At 34.4% G+C, this 19,246-nt stretch overlaps 1 protein-coding gene across 6 annotated transcripts in view; it reads left to right on the top strand.

The window, feature by feature from the left end:
• The window catches only part of LOC136837154 (lysine-specific demethylase 2A-like), a 255,225-nt gene that overhangs the window by 143,787 nt on the left and 92,192 nt on the right, over positions 1-19,246 (top strand). For all 6 annotated transcript variants that reach the window (XM_067101814.1, XM_067101812.1, XM_067101816.1 and 3 more), the window contains exons 10-11: positions 13,796-13,937; positions 14,099-14,220. In XM_067101814.1, the coding sequence (XP_066957915.1) occupies positions 13,796-13,937; positions 14,099-14,220 (264 nt within the window). The remainder of the gene's footprint in view (positions 1-13,795; positions 13,938-14,098; positions 14,221-19,246) is intronic.

Raw genomic sequence — 19,246 nt, 5'->3', positions numbered from 1 at the left:
CTGCCGACTATTTGTATATATCAAGTTACCTTGTGTATCTAGATTGTGTGTATTGTATTTCTATATTACATGTATATGGCCCTGAGCCACAGTGGATGGTATTATTATTATTATTATTATTATATTTGTTGTTGTTATTATATCTTAATCTTATTAATATTTGAAAATTAGTACTTATAATTGCTAGGTAAATCATCATACAAAGCAAAAAATCTATCTTCTGAGAGAGAGAGAGAGATTTTTCAGTATATCCTTCTTAGTGGTATTTGACCAGTAAGTTGGTAACATAGTTTGTAATAAAAATTTTCTGACAGGTTCGCCTATCTCGTCTTTCATCCCTTCCTCGAAAAGCAGAGCTGTTTTCTTCAGCTTGGAGCGTGTACATTGTAGAGAGGTGCAGAAGCTCCACCCCTATTCATTCTAATGAAATGAGTGTCGATGGTCGCTCGTACGTCATATTCATATGGTATATTATGTATGAGCCAGCAGCAAGTTGCGCCTCAAGCTGTTAATGAAACATTGTCACGATCTTGTGAGTAAACCATTTGGATTAGTAAGGCTAAACTTTTTCCTTTTGATTGCAGTTATTTTACAGGTTTTTATTTTTCAGTATCATGATGTCGGAACCACAGTGGATGATTATAGTGATAGTTGTTATAGTTTAGAGGATGACTAAACGCCGAGATTTTATTTAGGTTGGCAGTTATATCCATTTTTGTTGATTTGTTGGGATCTCTGTTTGAATCCGACTTCACCTGCACCGCAGATGCATTTTTGATATCTTAATGGATGAATTATTCAACAGGAAATTTGAAAACTTCTTTCATTTTTTTAGTACGTAATTTTTATTAATTTTTTCTACTACAAGTTGTAGTAGTATGGTATTACTGTTGAATTTTTTTATTATTAATTATTATTATGATTAAAAATATTATTACCAATGCCATAAACATTCATTGATGTATACTAACTTGTTTCAAGAAAACTAGTAGAGAGAGTACTACTTTACTAATAGATTTTTTACTACTTTAGTAAATATCCTTATATATTAGTGGTATTTGAAAAATATTCATTTATGTCCCACAATGTTTTTCACAAGAATATAAATGAAAAAATGAATAACAGAGAAAGTTTGTGGGAGCAAATGATGACTGATATACTCCATCGCGGTCTCATGCACCCATGCAACAGGCCAGTGGCGAAGGGGTTACATATCGCAACACTGACCACTCCAACCCTTGCTGTCAGGTCACTTGACATCTCAGACAGGTTCACCTTCCTGCTCTCTCCAAGTCTTAAGCAAAAGATTAGGGGTCGATTTGTATTCCTTTAAAATTTTACATAATTTATTACTTTATAAACTAAATTCTTACTAATTCACCATAGTATTTTCTTTAATGAATTGAAATTATTGCTGTTTACATTAATGTTTGAAAATTAGTAAATCATTTATTTATATAAAACAAATAAACTTACATCTCAGTAAAAGAGAGAGAGAGAGAGAGAGAATTATAATTTTATTTAATCTTGTTAAACTTAATATTATTTGAAAATTAGTATTGTAAATCATTATTTTATCATAAAATGTGTATGTAGTGCAGTATAGTATTTAGTCAGGAAAATAGTATGAAAATACAGAATATTGCTCTTAAGAGAAAATCTCCGAATGGGTGAGTTTCCATGAATAATTTATAGATAGGTGCCACAGAAAAATCTGCAAATCATCAGAGTCCATGAATTGTGACAACGCAAATATTGGGGTTTACTATATATATATATATATATATATATATATATATATATATATATATATATATATATATATATATATATATATATATATATATATATATATATAGAGAGAGAGAGAGAGAGAGAGAGAAACACATATAGAGATATATATATATATATACATATAGAATATATATATATATATTATATATATATATATATATATATATATATATATATATATATATATTTATATATAAAAAAAGAGATATATATATATATATATATATATATATATATATATATATATAAATATATATATATATGATATATATAGAAATAGAGAACATATATATATATATATATATATATATATATATATATAAATATATATATATATATATATATATATATATATATATATATATATATATATATATATATATATATATATATATATATATATATATATATATATATATATATATATATGATCATCTTCTTTTACCCATCTTTATATGGGGTCGCTGTTTCGTGTAAGCCTTTTCCATCTTCTATCTTGTGTATCCTGTTCCCTTAACCTTTTCCCTCATGTCATTTGCTAGGTTATCTTTCCATCTGAATCTTGGCCTTCCCCTCCGCCTCCTCCCAACCACCTCCATGTCCATGACCCTTCTACACACATGATCCTCATCTCTCTGCATGACATGACCAAACCACTGCAATCATCTTTGACACTTCTACCACTTTGACTGTCCCTCTAATGTAATAGTTTGTGATCCTATCCTTTCTCGTGACTCCACACATCCGTCTCAACATCCTCATCTCTGCCTCTTCCAGCTTCCTTTCTTGAGCCTTCTTTATTTACCACGTCTCAGCCCCATACACCATCGCTGGTCTAACTACACTTTTATAAAACCTTTTACTCTTGCAATAATCCCAATGATCTCCTCCAATTCACCCAAGCACACTGTATCCTGTGGGTTATTTCTGAGTCCATGCCACCACCATCCATCACACAGGACCCAACGCACTTGAAAGTGGTAACCATCTTGATGTCATCTAAACCTAATTTAACTGCACCCTGTTTTCCTTCCTCTCCCATCCACAGATATTCTGTCTTAGCTCTGCTTATCCTTAAACCTCGATCTTCAAGTGCTTGTCTACACAACTCTAAGTTTTATCTCCACCCCTTCTCTAGTCAGGTCCACCAAAACATCATCATCAGCAAACATCACACTCCACGGGACTTCTTCTTTGACATCTGATGTAATAACATCCATCACAAGGTCAAAGATGTAGGGACTGAGAGTTGAATCTTGATGTAAACCAACTCTTACACTAAACTTTTCTGTTCCCACAGTGCTCCTTACCTGAGTGGTAACCTCTGCATACATATCCTGGACTACGTTAACATACTTTTCTGAAACACCCTTTTCTCTCATACATCTTCACTCTTCTTGCCTAGGTACCCGATCATATGCCTTCTCCAGATCAATAAATACTAGATGTAACCATCTCTCTTTCTGCATGTTTTTCCATTGCTTGCCTTAGTGCAAAAATTGCACCTGCTGTACCCTTTCCCAGCATAAACCCGAATTGTTCTTCACTTGTTTCATTTATTTTCTCTATAATTCGTTCATATATCTTCTTAGTATGAGATATCAATTTTATCCCTCTGTAATTTCTGCAGTCTTGTATATCCCCTTTTCCCTTATAATATTGGGACCATAATACTATTTCTCCAGCTGTCCGGCATTTTTTCTTGGCGGTAGATCTTTGAAAAGAGGTCCCAGAATACATCAACACCTTCTCCTCCCAAGCATTTCCACATCTCAACTGGTACACCATCGGGTCCAACAGCCTTTCCATTTTTCATTTAATTTTCTTAATCGCTGGGTTAGAGGAAGATTTTGTCTATAATATCCGAATCTCGTGCCTCTTGAAAGATTCCTGGTGTTTCTTTGTTTAATCAAAGCTGATTCCACCATCTGGCTTTTGAACCAACAATTGCTGCTATAAATTATTTGAGACATATTCCAGTTTATTCTGTGATTATGGCTCTTTGTGTGGTTGAAGATAGCTGAGCTCTGTTGTCTGTACCTAACTGAACATTTATGCTGTATTAATCTCTTGGGGAGTGATTTGCCTGTAAAGCCGATATAATATTGGTCACAATTGAGGCAAGGAATTTTGTACCCCCTGTCTTTGGGGACTGGCTTTTGTTGGACGTTAATCAGGGATTTGGCTAGGGTATTTGGGTAGGCAAAAGCGATACGGTTAGAGCTTCTAAGTGTCTGTGTCAGCATCTTAATCCTGTCCAGGTGTGAGGTTTTTATTTTGTTGTTGGGTGTCTGTCTGGTCTTGGTATAGGGGGTTGGTAGAAAATAGTGTTTTGCTTTTTGGATTGCTTTTTCAGTTGTATGGTCAAGGTACCTGCTTACGGATTAGTTCAATTTCCTTTTCCAGGAAATCCGGGCAACAAATCCGTAAGGCCCTTAAGAATAAATTGCTGGCTACACCAATCTTTATAGAGATGTCATGATAGCCATAAAAATGGATGTATGACAGAGAGAATGTTGGTTTTCTGTTTATGGTAAATTTTTATTCTCTTATGTCTAATTATTAAAACATTAAGAAAAGGAATTTTTTTGTCTGTTTCCCATTCAAATACTTTAAATTGGATGCTAGGCACTAATTCATTTAATTTTGAAAGAAATTCATTGAAATTGCCCCACTTATTATCCCAAAATGTTAAGATATCATCTACATATCTCATCCATAGCAAGTCTTTAGGTTTGTGTTTATTATTACATTTTCAAAATATTCCATGTATAGATTGGCTAAAATAGGACTTGAAGGGCTGCCCATGCTGCACCCGAATTTTTGTTTGTAGAATGACTCCTTGAATGAAAAGATGTTATCTGATGCAGTAAACACCCGTGTTCATGGGGGATGTGTACCGCACCCCCAACCCCATCCCCACCACACCACCCCGCGAATAGCTAAAATCTGCGAGTACTTAAAATCCCTCTAAAAACACTTAGAACTGCCTATTTAATAGTTTTATCACCAAAAGTGCATTTAGTCATGAAAATTGTGAAAATACAGTAATTAGTGAATATTTCTCAGTGAAAAATACCTTGAATGGGTGAATTTTCCACGAAAAATGGGTAAATACGTTCCACAGGGAAATCCGCAAATCGTGAGAATGCGAATACACTTAATTCAAGTAACTTTATTATTTTATCTAGGGCTAGTGGGAAATTATCTGAATAGGGGGCTAAGTTTTCCCTTAAAAACTGTAGAACGTCCTGTACTGGTACTTGAGTTTTGAAGTGGCATATGTGCTTCTTTGAATGTGACTGAAATCTTCAGAATGTTTGTGATTGGGAGAAAAATGTTCCTAAGAAAGGGGAAAGGAGGCCGGCTAACCACTTAGAAACTTTATAATTGAAACTCTGGCACATGAGATGATAGGTCTGAATGGAAGGTTATCTTTGAGTTTTGGGAAGGCCATAAAAGTAAGGTAGTTTTGGGTTAATGACTTTAAATTTCTCCAGTAGCACAGTGCTCTTTTGTCTTTGCCAGTTAATCTTACTTTTCTAAAAAAAATTCTGTGGGGACATTTTGGAGGGGATTTTTTTTTAATTTGTCATAAGCGTCAGTGTCACTAAGGAGTTGGTTGATTTTGTCGAGGTAAAAGTCTTGGTCCACAGTCACGATTTTGCTGTCTTTGTCGGATCTACTTATGACATCATCTAATTTTTGAAGCAAGCAGATGTGTCTCAAATCTACGGGGGACAGGGTATTTCTTAATAAGGTTAGCTGTTGCATTTAGTAAGATGCCTTTTAAACATATCTCTTCTCAGCTGTAATGTTTATCAGATATGAATTTGTCAAAAGCAACAATGAAATTGGGTTATTTTTCTGGTCTGGCATGAGAGCAAAGGATAAAGCAAGGTTCAAGCAACAATGAAATTAGGTTATTTTTTACAGTCTGGTATGAGGGTAAAGGATAAACCAAGGTTTAAAATTAAGATTTGGTAAATGGGGGGGGGGTTGTTTGGCAAATTTAACACTTTATCTTGTTACTCAAGATTGTTCCAAGTGCAATTATTTATCAAGTTATTTAACTTATGGGAAAGCCTGTTGGAACGAGTCGTGCTATTATAGGCAGCAATGTCAGAACAAAATGAAACCAGATACCTTTACATGTACAGGCAGTCCCCGGTTTACGACGCGGCTTACGACGTTCCGAGGTTACGACGCTTTTCAAATATATTCATCAGAAATTATTTCCGCTTACGACGCATGTTCCAGGTTACGACGTGTCGCATAACGATCCGACGGAAGAAATATGGCCCCAAAATGGCAGAATAATCATAATTTGAAGGTTTTTTTGATGTAAAACTCAATAACAATGCAGTTTACATCATTTTCAATGCACCCAGAGCATTAAAAGTAAGGTTTTCTTATGATTTTTGACGATTTTCGACGATTTTCCGTTTACGACGATTTTCGGTTACGACGGGCAAGAAGAACGGAACCCCGTCAGAAACCGGGACCGCCTGTATTTCGTTGACATTAAAGATTTACTCCGACAAGTATCCTTCATCAACAACGATCTTATGCAAAACATCCTTAAATTTAGCGGCTCCTAGAGCATCAGCGCTTCCTGTTTCACTGCTGATTTTCACACTATGAAAATCATGGCAGTTTTGAAATGATGAAATCATCCATGACTTGCTATAAAATCTTTGTTGTGAGTATCATCATATTTTTTCTTTATTTCCTCAAAAAGCAAGCGTGCCTTGTTTGAATGGTCAAGAGGCTGAGTGACATGCGCTTTTGTATCTGGTCCTCCATCCATATGACCAGTAACTGCTCCATTTCTTCTAAAGGCCATGTCCTCTTTTGTTATAATCATGACATGAACTGAAGCAGATGACTTTACAGTGTCCATTATCTGTTTCTTTGTCCTTAATGATGGTGGATGCCATTGACTGCCATAGATGCTCATCACGTGCGATGGCCATGACTGCCTTTCCTGCAGCATTTTGGTTGATAAGAGTCATTTTCTGCTCTTAAAGTGATGGAATGCCTCCTCTTCACCAAACCACCAGCAGGTGATTCACTTGGGTGTTTGGCAGACATGCTGATATTACACAATTTGAGTTTTAAACAGTTTCTGTACAGTCAAACTCACAAAAAAATCTTACATTAACACTGACCCAACTTTACTCCATAGACAACGAGCATGAATGAGGTCAACGTCAGGTCGTGAGATACTGACATCCCAGCCCCTTGGGCCAGCGTATCATACACTGTATGTTGCCTGACTGTACGCTGCTGCCTGCACCCGTCGGGCGTTAAATTTAAAAATATTCTAAATAAATTGTATCGGTATTGCATTGTAACTTCAAAACCATCTTAAGTGGTAACCCCATTGCAACTTCAAAATATCATAAGATGAAAGAACGTAACTGGAGAACTACCTGTATGTAGAAATACAAAACTAAACAAGCTCTAGCAAGTTCACTAACGCCAGCAAATGAGTGTGTGCTCACATATGTGTGTACCCATTCTACACAGTTATGTTTGTCTTTAGTAATCCATCAGTTATCTGGATCACCATTATCCGGAGCTCAACATTATCCGACACACCTGGATCAGGGACCAAGGCCCCACAGATAGTAATTTCATAAAACGCCCTTTAATATCCATTACTCTACTCGAAATAATATATTTTCATATATTTTACTGGCTGAATTTAAAAAGTTGATAATAAAGACGCCGTTTGGCTCGAACCAATGAAGGACAGGAACTGAGGACTACAGTGGACGATTAACCCAATCGCCGCAAGTGAGGTATAAGTGGATATCGGCTCCCATGTACAAATCACCCGCTCGAACTCAGGTGTTTGTATTTGAAGACGATATCCAAATGCCATGTTGACCGTGTAATGCGCTTTTGTCGACGCAGCCATATTATGACTTTTATCACATCATCGTGATTCATATACAATCAGTAAGTTACAAACGTCCTTTAATATCCATGTTCGCTCTACCTGAAATAATATATTTTCATATATGTTACTGACTGAAGAATTTTTTAGTTGATAATAAACAGCATTTATCGTGGAAATTAACGGCGACAGAATTCAGGACTACAGTGGATGCATTAATGACCGCCACGAGTAAAGTGGATATCGCTCCCATGTACAAAATCACCTGTCGAACTCAGGTGTTTGTAAGGAGATTTGATATTCATCATTTCCGCCATGTTGACGTGTAATGCTTGTCGACGCAGCCATATTATGACTTTTTATCACATCACCGTGATTCATATACAATCAGTAAGCTACAAATTTAATATCCAATTCGCTCTACCTCGAAATAATATATTTTCATATATGTTAGCGAATTTTGGCTATTTGACAAACGCATTACACGGTCAACATGGCAGAGGTGGGTGGATATCATCTCCAAATACAAACACCTGAGTTCGACGGGTGATTTGTACATGGGAGTTATTAATATCCACTTATACCTCACTTGTGGCCGACAATACGCGCCCACTGTAGTCCTGAGTTCCTGTCCTTCGTTGGTTCGAGCTCACGGACGGCATACTTATTATCAACTAAAAATTCCCTTCAGTAACATATATGAAAAATATATTATTTCGAGGTAGAGCAAATTGATATTAAAGGACGCTTAGAAGCTTATTGATTGTATATGAATCACGGTGATGTGATAAAAAGTCATAATATGGCTGCATTGCACAAACGATTGCACGGTCAACATGGTAGGGTGGGTGGATATCGCCTCCAAATACAAACACCGAGTCCGACGGGTGATTTGTACATGGGAGCCGATATCCACTTATACCTCACTTGCGCCGATTGGATTAATGCGCCCACTGTAGTCCTGAGTTCCTGTCCTTCGTTGGTTCGAGCCCACGGACGGCGCATTTATTATCAACTAAAAATTTTCCTTTGGTAACATATATGAAAATATATTATTTCCGAGGTAGATTTAATTGATATTAAAGGACGTTTGTAGCTTACTGATTGTATATGAATCACGGTGATGTGATAAAAAGTCATATATATAATATATATATATATATATATATATATATATATATATATATATATATATATATATATATATATATATATATATATATATATATATATATATATATATATATATATATAATGTGTGTGTATGTATATATATATATATATATGTATATATATATATATATATATATATATATATATATATATATATTATATATATATATATATATATATATATATATATATATATATATATATATATATATATATATATATATATATATATATATATATATATGTGTGTATATGTAAATGAACTGCCCTCTGATGGTTGGCAGTGCTGCGCTGCCTCAGGATAATGTTGGTAACACTGCTTACGCTCAGACCGAGAAAGGGTTTTTGGGAGGCTTTGAGAAGTTTCCAGGGTTTGGGGGGGGTGTTGGATGGCTGGGTGTCATGGGAGAGGAGGGCCAGTGTGGAGGGAGGGAGAGAGAAAAATAACAGGTATGTTTACATCAAAGCCTAAGTGCAGTAACACACACACACCTATACTTTTTATTTATATTTTATGCTACAGTAATCTCTTTTATATTCTTCCTGTATTTTCTCGTTTTTTAATTTTTACAAACCAAAAGATAACTGCAATTGTATGCGCAGGTTACTTATGTATGCACACATTCATTCCTTTCCGTCGGCGAATTTACTACAGCCTGCTTGGTTTTTATTTGCTTACATATGAAATTTGCACTTTAAATATTTTTACAGTGATTGGAGTTGAAATATCAACAGCTATAAAATATTCTCTTGTGTACTGCAGTGATGTGTGATAGTCCCTCTTTTTACACGGGGGTTTGGTTTCAAAGACCCCTGTGCAAAAAGAAATCCATGTATACCAATTTTGGTCCAGTTAAGTATTTAATTTTCTTGGTAATCTCAAATACAAATATTATGAGCAAATTACTTGAAGTGTTTCATGGAAAGCCATTAGTTTGTATGATGAAAAGCTTTTTGACCTTTTTAAAGTGCTTTTATTTATACTCTCTAATCTGGATAATTCTCTCTCTCTCTCTCTCTCTCTCTCTCTCTCTCTCTCTCTCTCTCTCTAAAAAATTGAGTTGGCACTGTAATCTTGTGTATTTTTTGCATATGTAGTCACCCCCTTAACGGTGAAATATAATAAATTACTGTATTTCCCCATAAAATTCACAAGCAAAAAGTATGTGGCAACTTGTGCCTTGTTTGGTTAATACGCAGCAAATATGCGATTGTTTAAATTCATCATCAAATCTCTACACTATTGACAAAAAATTAATTAATTTAATTTAATTAAAGGGATAGTGACCAATAATGTACTCATCAATTCATTTAATCATGTTTTTTGGGGACAGGACTGAAGAAGTGTCTGATTGTTGTTTGCAAGATCTCCTTCCGCATAGATCTCTGCATCTCGTAGTAGGGCGCCATTGCACTTTCTATGAGTCTCTTGATCTTGAGAGATATCTCGAGTGAAGGATTAATCTCGAAAATTTTATCAGTGACATTCCATGTCATTCTTAGCACTTCTCCAATCGTCTTCAGTGTTAGTGTCGGTGGCTCATTAAATTCTTATCTTTTTCTTCTTCCATTTTCTCCTCCTCCCTAACGAGTTGTTCTAGTTCATCACCTGTGAGAGCTTCATTTGAATGACCCAAAAGTTCGTCTTGCACCTCATCAGGACGTAAATTATCAAATCCCCCACCACCAACTCCCTGAGCTATCCTTACAATGTTCTTAATCTGGGAAACAACACTCGGAAAGCCCTCAGAGTCATTCACAACATCGGGCCATAATTTCTTCCAGCATGGAGTCACACACTTCATAGATAAATCACCGCTGGCTTCTTTAATAAAAGCAATGCAGTTGGCTATGTTAAATTTCTTCCATATATCCCAAACACTGATTTCACTTTTATCAAGAGACTCCCTAAGCATCGTGAATGTTTTCTCAGCGTATTTAGCCTTAAATACAGCTATTACTCCCTGATCCATCAGTTGTAATACAGAGGTTGTGTTTTTCAGAAGGAATACAACTTCGTTAGGGCGAGCAAACGTGAGGTTTTCCAGATGGCCTGGGCAGTTATCTATGATGAGCCATACTTTGAAGTCTATTCCTTTATCAGATAGATATTTTTCCACTTCCCATACAAAACAGTTGTGGAACCAGTCAAGAAACAGTGCAGCCGTCATCCATGCTTTTTTATTAGAGTGGTAAAACACCGGGAGGGTGTTCATGTCTCTATTTTTCAAAGCACACGGGCGTTTGGAACAATACATCAGCATGGGTTTAATCATGTGACCTGCTGCATTGCCACACAATAACATAGACACTTGATTTTTTGATGCTTTGAAACCCGGAGCACTTTTTTCTTCCTTATAAATAAATGTTCTCTTGAGCATTTTTTTTCCACCATACACCAGTCTCATCCGCATTGAAAACTTGCTCTGGCCTGTAGTTTTTCTCTTTATGACTTCAGCAAACTCATGTGGGTACGAGTCTGCTGCCACATAGTCTGCTGAGGCCGATTCGCCAGTCATTTTTACGTTATATAGGCCGTAACGTTTCTTGAATTTTTCGAACCAGCCCTTGCTGGCTACAAATTTTTCTGTGCTACTTAGACTACAACTGTTAGGCCTATCAATATCATCATCATCATCATCATCACCATCATCATCACCACTACCTAACTCAACAAGATTGTCTGTAGCACTTTTATCACCTGCAAACCACGCCATACAGATGCTTAGCCATTGCCCTAATGAAATTGGAATTTAGCAGCACATGTCGTCTGTTCAGGTCTTCAATCCATAAGTTTAGGGCTATCTCCATTTTCACTAAAGCATCATCTTGCACATGCATCGTCACTTTGGCCAATCCTGGTATGCACATAGCCAGAGCATCTTTTATGTTCTTTTCTTGGCGTTTTATTGTCGGAACGCTTGATTCATTCATGCCATATTGACGAGCTATTGCCGCATAACTCATTGCACCACTTATTTTCTTAAGAATTTCATTTTCTTCTAAACAAAGCACTTTTCTTATTTTCTTTGCTGGCTTGTTTTCACTGAACTTGCAAGGGCATTTTGAAGCCATAGTAATAACTTTTAACCACTAGAAAACAACTAAAAATATTGCTGAATAACAACAGATGCAGTTGGGAATACAGACGCACATGGACTGAGGCTGTTGTTTGTTGTTCCCGCAGATCTGCGAAAATGTGGAGCATGGCACAAAAACATACTTGAAGGTGGGAAATTTGAAACTGTGAAAAATAAAATGTGTAAAAAAAGGGACTACTGTACATAGTTAACTAAACTTGTGATGAAACACGGTACAGTAAATCAAGCAAAAGAAAAAAAAAAGGCCACATATGTACATATGCAATCACTCATTCGATGGTGTCATGAACTACTTGGAGTTTTTTAGTTTCTTGAGAGAGAGAGGAAACAACAACTGAGATACGTTTACATCAGTAAACAAATGAATTAGGAAAACCGTTTCTCAATTGTGAGGGATTTTACTTTTAACATTCAGTATGTTAGTTTACCTTTGTTTACCCATATTTTTTATTAATGTATAAAAATAAAAATAATTCCATTAATATATTTCTTTGAGCAAGTAAAAACTTATTTTCCTAATTCTTTTGGTAGTAGGCTCAATCAGCTGAATCTGAGAATGTAAACATTACAAGTAGCGGGTCAATTTTTTTATGTATCAGTAAAAATATATTCTGTAAGTAAAATAAGTTTCATTACCATTACCTGTAACTTAAATACAGCTGTGATAGCCTATTTGACATTTGCAAAAGGATACTGTGGGTGTAATACCTAGGCTAGCCTAGGTCTATAGTTCACATATTTTTATCGTGTGTATGTTAATACAATATGGTAACAACTGATAAAGTTGCTTTATAAAAAGACATTATTGGTCAGAAAATCATGGTAGGCTGTGGGTAAACCTGCCTACTGGACTGTGTCATTTACGCAAGAGAAAAATAGGGTTTGTGTTTTTTTTTTTTTTTTTTTTTCCAAAGTGTATTTATGCAGTATACATTGTTACAAATATAGGGAAAAGGTAGGTAATTGACTTTTGCATAAAGTTTTCAATTTAAAGTTTGATTGTTGTTCTGTATAAGCGTACTGAGTGTTCACAGTTAAGTGGTATTTACAAGGTTAAGGAAGGAAGGATATGTAGTTGCTCTTGAACGTCCTAAATTTTTTCACTTGCCATTATCCAACCGACCATTGTCTATTAATCTGGATAATTGAGGATCTCTCTCTCTCTCTCTCTCTCTCTCTCTCTCTCTCTCTCTCTCTCTCTCTCTCTCTCTCTCTCTCTCTCTTGTACAAGCTCTATCCCCTCCCAGCCAGCGAAACTTCTCTCCAGGTCAACCCACCTCTCAAAACAATCCCTTCTCTGAGTGAGTTGCTATACAAAGCCTTACTGCCCCTCTCCTATGGTGCCCAGACATCCAACCCCCCCCCCCTCCACCTTTGGAAACTTCTCCAGGACTCCCCTCCCCCCAAAAACTTCTCCTCAGCCTGTTTATGAGTGAAGCAGTTTTACCAACAGTTTCCTGAGGCCATGCAGCATTACCAACCATTGGAGAGTGGTTTCTTCAAATTAAAAAAAACAAATTTTATATTAACCAAAAATATTTATAATGTACACTAATGCAAAATTCGCCATGACTTTTGTCGTAAATGTTGGTAACACATTGAGCTATTAATATCTCTCTTGTCTCCCCTTCCCTCAACCGAAGGGAAGGAATGTGCGTGTTTACAACTACTCATGTACATGCCATGGGTGTTGAATGCATTTCTCTTGTCTCTTTTGGCTTGTAAATTTTATTGTTTTTCATCTTTTATACAGTAAAATTATGACAGTACACAAAAATAATTTTTGCATTGCAGTACACTTACGTGTCCTGTTCTGTTTTAGGAGCCCGCAAGGTTTGGCTGGAAGAGGCCATTAACAGAAACAACTGCAGGTACCATCAAAAAGAGAAGAAGAAATTCTGATGAAAACAGAGTGGTTGGCTACCCTCCTAATGTCTCTAAAATTAGACATAGACGAGTTAGATGTAAGATTGAATATAATATTACTTCCCATTTTTGTGTATATTTATGAAATATATTTGAAACAAGAAGTAAAGTGTTTTCAAATACTTACTTGAAAGCTCAACCAGCTGTCATTTAAGTATTTTAACTTTTAAGTTTGATGCCTAGATGTTTTAATTTTCAGGTAAATTATGTGAACCTTGTACAAGGGATGATTGCCGACAATGCTTGTATTGTCTTGATATGATCAAGTATGGAGGAGCAGGAGTGATGAAGCAGTCTTGCAAAATGAAGAAATGTACACAGGTAAGAAGAGATTTTTAAACCTGATTTTTTTATGAGCATATGTCCACTTGTTTGTAAATAATGGAAGTACATGGAAAGAAACTGGAGAACTGAAATAGCACAAATATAATTTGAATAAAATTTCAAATATTAGTAACATTTATTTGGTAGTGAAATTACTTGTGGAAGCATGCTTGGTTTTGAAAACATTGAACTAAGCTCTACTATGTGCTTTGAGCAGCACTCCTCTGGTTTCTTTTAACCCAGCATCATGAACTGTTTACACTGCTCTGGTGTTCAGTTGTGCTAATAAGGAAGAAATTTTATTTTATATCTATGTAGGAGCCAAGACATGTGACTTGGTACCTAGGTTAAACTAAGTATTTAATAGCAAGGAAGGGGATATTTTTGTCTATTCACCCTTATGATTAGGACAAAAATTTACAATAAATTGCACCTCAAAATAGGCAGACTTTTTAGTCAGTCAGTTTTTAAGTTAATCACATCAATGGAAAGGGATGGTAAGCATATGGTGAAATATTTTTACTTAATGCAGGGTATATAATATAATATATATATATATTATATATATATATATATATATATATAGATAAATATATATATATATATAAATATATATATATATATATATATATATATATATATATAAAGATAAAATCCACAAAGGAAACAGAAACACTGAGTGCTCAGGCCTTTCGATACTAGTCCTTTAGTTAGCAGACTGAAGAAATATAAAAGTATGTTTACAAAGAAAGCTCATATAAATGACAGATGGGGATTATAAAGGAAACATATGTACCTGGAATTCAACACAATTGAAGAATTAGTAGAACTGCCAAAACAGGATTAAATATTTAAGAGGTTTTTACAAAGGATTGGGATCAACCGTTCAGGAGCAGGGACAGGACAATTAAAAGTTTATATAGGTTCGTGACTGACCACCTAAAAATTTTTAGTACAACACAATTTTTTTTTTTTTTTTTAAACAATAATAACTTTTTGCAAGATGAACATTTTTACAAATAAAAAAAAATTACATTAAACGTATGGATATATAGAAAATATATATCAAGTAGCTACCTTGTAATTAAGTCAGTGATTTTCTCTTTTATGTTTAATATAATTTTTTTTTATTTGTAAAAATGTTCATCTTGCAAAAAGTTATTATTGTTTAAAAAAAAAAAGAGAATTATTGTGTTGTACTAAAAATTTTTAGGTGGTCAGTCACGAACCTGTATAATCTTTTAATTGTCCTGTCCCTGCTCCTGAACGGTTGATCCTAATCCTTTGTAAAAACCTCTTAAATATTTAATCCTGTTTCGGCAGTTCTACTAATTCTTCAAGTGTGTTGGATTCCACGTACATATGTTTCCTTTATAATCCCCATCTGTCATTTATATGAGCTTTCTTTGTAAACATACTTTTATATGTCTTCAGTCTGCTAAGTAAAGGACTAGTGTCGAAAGGCCTCGCAGCACTCCAGTGTTTCTGTTTCCTTTGTGGATTTTATCTTTATTTATATATTCATCACATTCCATATTTTTGTGATTCAGTTATACATATATATATATATAAATATATATATATATATATATATATATATATATATATATATATATATATATATATATATATATATATATATATATATATATATATATATATATATATATATATATATATATATATATATATATATATCACATACACAATTGTTCTGTGCATTAGTAGAATTACTAAATGGACCTCATTCAAGCTGGCTGGTATCTAATGGAATATTTATTCAGAAAAAGTTACAAGCTTTCTTGGACAAACAGTCCATATTATCAAGTATCCATATATATATATATGTATGTGTATATATGTATATATATATATATATATATATATATATATATATATATATATTTACACAGGCAGTCCCCGGTTTACGACGAGGGTTCCGTTCTTACGCCGTGTTGTAAGCCGAAAATCGCTGTAAATCAAAAAATAATTGAAAATCGTCAAAACCTTACTTTTAATACTCTGGGTGTATTGGAAACGATGTAAACTGCATTTTTTATTTTTTCATAAAAAAAAACTGAATTTTGATTATTCTGCCGTTTTGGAGTCATATTTCTTGCATCGGATTGGCGTACAACGTGTCGTAACCCCGGAACATGCATTGTAAACCGGGAAATAATTTCTGATGAATATATCTCAAAAGCGTCGCAACCTCGGAACGTCGTAAACCGGGGACTGCCTATATACTTGATTCTGGGCGTCAACGGATGAACGTAGGGAGTTCTTTATTTTTATTACACATCTGACTCAATGTTAGGACAATTCGTAGACAAACAAGGGAAAATTTGTGGCTTAGGCCCTTCTTCGTGCGAGGGAAAATTGTGTAAACTCAAGGGTTTTCTTAATTATATTTGGATAACAAATACAGATCAGAAGAATGATGAATTACTGGGCAGGTAATAATAAAGGCCTGCTAAGTGACTGAATCCTACACAGAATAAATATTCTATGCCGACAATATCTTCATAACAGAAAACATTGCAGTGGGAGGATAGAAGGTGGGCTGCATGTGGATAGAGCCGAGATATTCCACAGTCGAGGCCTATCTGCAAAATATGCAAGACGGTTACTTGCAAGAATAATAAGGCTCTCAAAGGGGACTGAAGAATGCACAGATGGTACCAAATAACTCAGTTCAACACTAATGCATAATTACGTTAACACTGAATGCTCCAGCACAAATTACTGAAGGTGATTGCACAATGGCAAAATAAATGGAAAATCAGAGAGAAATAACAGAAATTGTGACTAGGAAACCTTATTTCGGTACGTTACCTTCATCAAGATGACGGTGTCCTCGTTCGATAGGGCACTGGTGATGGAGGAGGGAATTAAAATGCCACTACAAAAGCACACTGGTTTGAGCCACGGGGTCGAACGTGTGGAAGGTTCAAGGGACAGACTAGGTTAAGGACTTCTGTCCTTGGTGGCATTTTGAGCGATTCTCTCTCGGTTTCTGTTGCATCGTGTATAAATAACCTTCAGAGATTTTCTGGCTAGTTGGCACAGAGGTCAATGTTTGTCACATTTTCTGTATAGGCCGCATGGCATCAGTTAACCCCCAGTGAGGGTTTTAGATAGGGCGGGGCACCAACTTTCTCTTTTTGACCCCTTCCTTGCCCATTGTCTGGTGCCGTCGAGGAAGGCATCTGGAAATAAGGCCTTAGGCAGTCATTTTGAACAGAGACAGGTTAGGCTTAACCATTTTGGGGAATGAAGGAGAGAGTTAATGAAGGGCCAAACGGAAACCCATGGTTCTAGTAATTAAAACAATAGAAATTAATTTTATTCTGTTCTCAGTAACGTTACAGATGTAAAAAAAACTGGTGAGGTGGCTTGGAAAAGGTTCCATCCTTTGCAATATATATATATATATATATATATATATATATATATATATATATATATATATATATATATATATATATATATATATATATATATATATATATATATATATATATATATATATATTGTGTGTATGTATGTATGTATATGTATATATATGTATGTATGTGTGTATATACAGATGTATATATATAATATGTATATATATTATATAATGTATATGTGTATATGTATATATTATATATATATATATATATATATATATATATATATATATATATATATATATATATATATATATATATATATAATTATATGTGTGTATATATTTAATGTACCTATACATATATATATATATATATATATATATATATATATATATATATATATATATATATATATATTATGTGTGTATATATATAATTATATGTGTATATATTTAATGTACCTATATATATATATATATATATATATATATATATATATATATATATATATATATATATATATATATATATATACATATATATATATAATTTATATAATTTATATATCTATATACCTATATGTTATCTATATATATTATTATATATATGTATTTATGTATCTATATACTATAATATAATCTATATATATATATATATATATATATATATATATATATATATATATATATATATAAATAATATAAATAATATATGTATATATAAAGGATTTTGACAAAGGAAAAATCTATTTCTGGGGAGAGACCTGTGTCACCCGGTGAAATAACCTTTCAGCACTTATTTCAAGGTAAAGCTATTGCTAAATATACCAGAGAAAAGCTAAAAAGCTAAGCCGGAGTTACTACCCCGGTGCGAGCTCCATGGTATGGAGTCGTGTATGAGAAAGGGTGAGATTGTCACAATCACAGGCCTCCGCCCTGTAAATCTTCCCAATGTCAAAAGTCCCACCGAGTGAGGTGCCGTTACATACCCCGCACCACTCGCGGACTGTAAACAAGCCGGCGTCACCCACATTCCACATTAGCACCCCACACCGGAATGGTATTTGACCAGGGGGGGAAAAGAGGAAATATGGGGGTCACGGGTGACACAGGTCTCTCCCAGAAATAGATTTTTCCTTTGTCAAAATCCTTTTTCTGGGTTTCTCGACCTGTGTCAGCCGGTGAAATAATAACAGAGAAATCAAAATACCATTCTGAAACAAAAGAAGATTGTAGAGGAAAGTAATAAAACTAAACATCTGCAAGAGTTTTAATAACTTAGTAGTAAGAATGGCATTAAGACATAATGATGACACCGTAATATACTTAGTTTTATAAATAACATAATTATACATGAATACAAGATCCTGAATGGAGAAGAGTACTTAAAATTACAGACTTAAGTACTAAACACATACTTAAAACTAATACAAAGGAAACTGTGTTCCACAAAACAGTACAAAACAATATATGTAAATGAGGTAAACAATAAACAGGATAAATTCATGACATGGTCAGGAGAAGGTGTGAAGCATGCCTGACCTGGAGATGACCAAAGGGGAATAAATGAGGCAGGTAGGAGGGAGGAGAGTGACTGAGTACAGAAAGAATCATACTGGTGGGGAACTA

This window comes from Macrobrachium rosenbergii, chromosome 58 (assembly GCF_040412425.1).
Source record: "Macrobrachium rosenbergii isolate ZJJX-2024 chromosome 58, ASM4041242v1, whole genome shotgun sequence".
In the NCBI taxonomy this organism is placed as follows: domain Eukaryota; kingdom Metazoa; phylum Arthropoda; class Malacostraca; order Decapoda; family Palaemonidae; genus Macrobrachium; species Macrobrachium rosenbergii.
The sequence above is the reverse complement of the archived record's forward strand: the minus strand, read 5'-3'. Positions and strand labels throughout refer to the sequence as shown.